This window comes from Gavialis gangeticus, unplaced genomic scaffold, assembly GCF_001723915.1.
Source record: "Gavialis gangeticus isolate Ggan-Ray unplaced genomic scaffold, GavGan_comp1, whole genome shotgun sequence".
Lineage (NCBI taxonomy): Eukaryota > Metazoa > Chordata > Crocodylia > Gavialidae > Gavialis > Gavialis gangeticus.
Window position 1 is genome coordinate 65,530,204 of NW_017729004.1, and position 2,593 is coordinate 65,532,796.

Consider the following 2,593-nt stretch of genomic DNA (forward strand, 5'->3'; position numbering starts at 1 on the left):
CTCGATGATCTTCCGAGGTCCCTTCCAGCCCTAATGTTTATGACATCTATGAAATCTATGAAATTAAATGTGCAAAATGTTACAATTAAATAAAATACAAATCTTGGCTTGGTCTCAATTTAAGTACTTCTGTAAGATAGTTTTTTCTGATATGGGGCCCTATACATTATCTAATGGAGCTGTGCATTAGTGTAGGGTTCTACACTTATTAATCTAATTACTGGATCTAGATCCAAGAACCTATTTTTGAAAACTTGGCACTTAGAATTTCTCATAAAACCAAGCAGATTCTTTTTAGAAGAAATTTTAGAACCATGCTTTTCTAATTCTTTTGCATCCCATCCAAACTAATTCCCATCCCATCCAGACTTAATAGTAAGATATTTTAATAAAGTTATGTACGTATAGTTTAATTCCTTGTTCGAGGCACCAAGTAATTGATCAAAATTTACTTTGACACAATTTTGCCTTGCTTCAATATCTTGGTAAATTATTTTTCTACACTGTTAGTATTACAAGTACAAGTGACTCCCTCCACCTCCCTGCCCCACGGTTGCTGATCAGCCACCGGGGAACTCCTTCCTTCTTGACCAGCCACCGGGGTACACTGACCCAAAAAGCTTAAAAACCCTTTGATTATAGGAAAACTTTCAAATATGTTTTTATTTTTAAATGTTTACATTTCACAAATTGCCATATGAAATGATGAGTGAAAACACAAGAAAAATAATGATCAATTGGAAAAAATGATTAAAATTATGATTTGGGTATGTAGGCAGATAAGGTTCTTTCAGTAAATGTGATATCTTTTATTAGAGCAAATAAACAGTTGGGGAAAATGTTCTTTGCAAGCTTTCGGGTAACAACACCCTTCTTCAGGCACAGGTAGAGTTTGTTGTTTCTTTGTGTGTGCTCTTACTCCACCCAGAAGAGCACACAAGGTACCATAGGGTGCCACACAATATTGGCACTTTTAGATACGAAAACACTTGCATGTGATTTATAAAATAAACAAGTAGAAATTCAGTGTCAAAGACCGCAACAGGTCAGAATGGTTTTCTGAGATCTTTGTAATAAAAGAATTGCTTTATTTTTCCATAGTCAAAAAACAAGTGAAAGCTAAAACCTGGCATTTTCCAAGCAGTTTCTTAGATCTAAAACAGTTGAGAACCCCTAGTTTAGAGAGACACTAATGAAGCACATTTTGTAAGATTATAAACACATGTTTTCTCACCTTCTGCACAGTACCCCATGCACCCCTGGGTAGGCTGTAGTAAGTAGATGAAGAAATTGCCACAGTTCCTCACGCTTACAGGGATTCGGAAAAGACAGCAATCTTTTGTGGCACTGAAGAAAAACTGCCATGTTGCACAAGCTGTTAATTGTTTGATCTCACCAGGCTGAGGCATGGATTCTGACTCCCTCAGAGATAACCAAACAGGAGCTTGAGTTCCACAGTGGTTCATCTTTAGCACGAAACAAAAATTAGCAGAAATGCTATGTTATAGAGTTTAATGAAAGATGCTTATGTTTTCAATTATTTTAGTGCACAAGCAGGTACTTACATGCATTTACTAGACTGAACACTCAGATTAAAAGATTGCTTCATATAAACTGTGTGTTGCAGAATGCTATTAGAGAAAGAATCTATTTAAAGCAGGGGTCAGCAACCTAGGCTTTAAGGTGCAATGGGAACCAGCCACAAAATTATTATTCATATACTGTGTAACAATTTTATGGCTTATCCCTCATTTTATTGTGCCATTAACAGCATGAACATGTGACCACAATGCTACTTCAGATATGATTAACTGGTTAATCATGTCTTAAGCGTACCATCTGCCAAAGCAGAGATAACAACCACTAGAGATATGCTCCAGTTAATACCCTGGTAGCATTTCTACCAGTCATGATGAACCAATGATATAAGGAAAAATGGACATGTATCAATAGGTGACTAGACTCATCAGTTCCTTTTGAGTTCTATAGATGCCTCCTTGAAAAGCACTCCTGGTAGGAACTGAAACAGCAGCATGCTGTGGGGTTGGGGGGCTGGTGGTGAAGAATGGCTTAACCAACAGATGCATCAGGAATCCAAGCTGAGTTTTCCTTTCCCCTTTTTCAATATGATGCTAGTGTCTGCAGTATAGCTCTCTAAATCCTTAGAGGATTGCAAATTAAGGGTTCAGAGTAAACCTCAGCTACTTTGCACTGCTCTGAAGATACAAAACAGCTGTAAAGCCTATTTAACTAGCCAGTGTGCTTTAGTTGTCCTATGCTCATTTATTGTACTGATGAAATAACTCTTAAAATATTATAAAATACTATAAAGTATTATAGAAATAAAAGAGGACTGAAATCTCTTTTCTTTCTCACAATAAAATCTTTCATTAAAAACCACAGAACTTTTAAAACAGAACCATATTAAGGCAGTGTTAAGGCTGAGAGCAGGTCACTTAAGGGTATAAACATTTCAGAAATGTACTAGTCCCAAAATCAAGCACTGCAACCACAGAAAATTCAAACTTAAGGGTTACTCTTGAATGTGATATAATTTTGAGAGGTCAGATGCAAAATAATCTTAGTTCTATCT

The 2,593-nt window shown here is 36.3% G+C and overlaps 1 protein-coding gene across 1 annotated transcript in view; it reads right to left on the minus strand.

Annotated features, from left to right (window-relative positions):
• VWDE (von Willebrand factor D and EGF domains) overlaps positions 1 to 2,593 on the minus strand; it is a gene marked incomplete at its 5' end in the record, with an annotated part of 105,044 nt that overhangs the window by 87,687 nt on the left and 14,764 nt on the right. Inside the window, one exon of the mRNA XM_019507980.1 lies at positions 1,235 to 1,466. Coding sequence (XP_019363525.1) covers positions 1,235 to 1,466 — 232 coding nt within the window. The remainder of the gene's footprint in view (positions 1 to 1,234; positions 1,467 to 2,593) is intronic.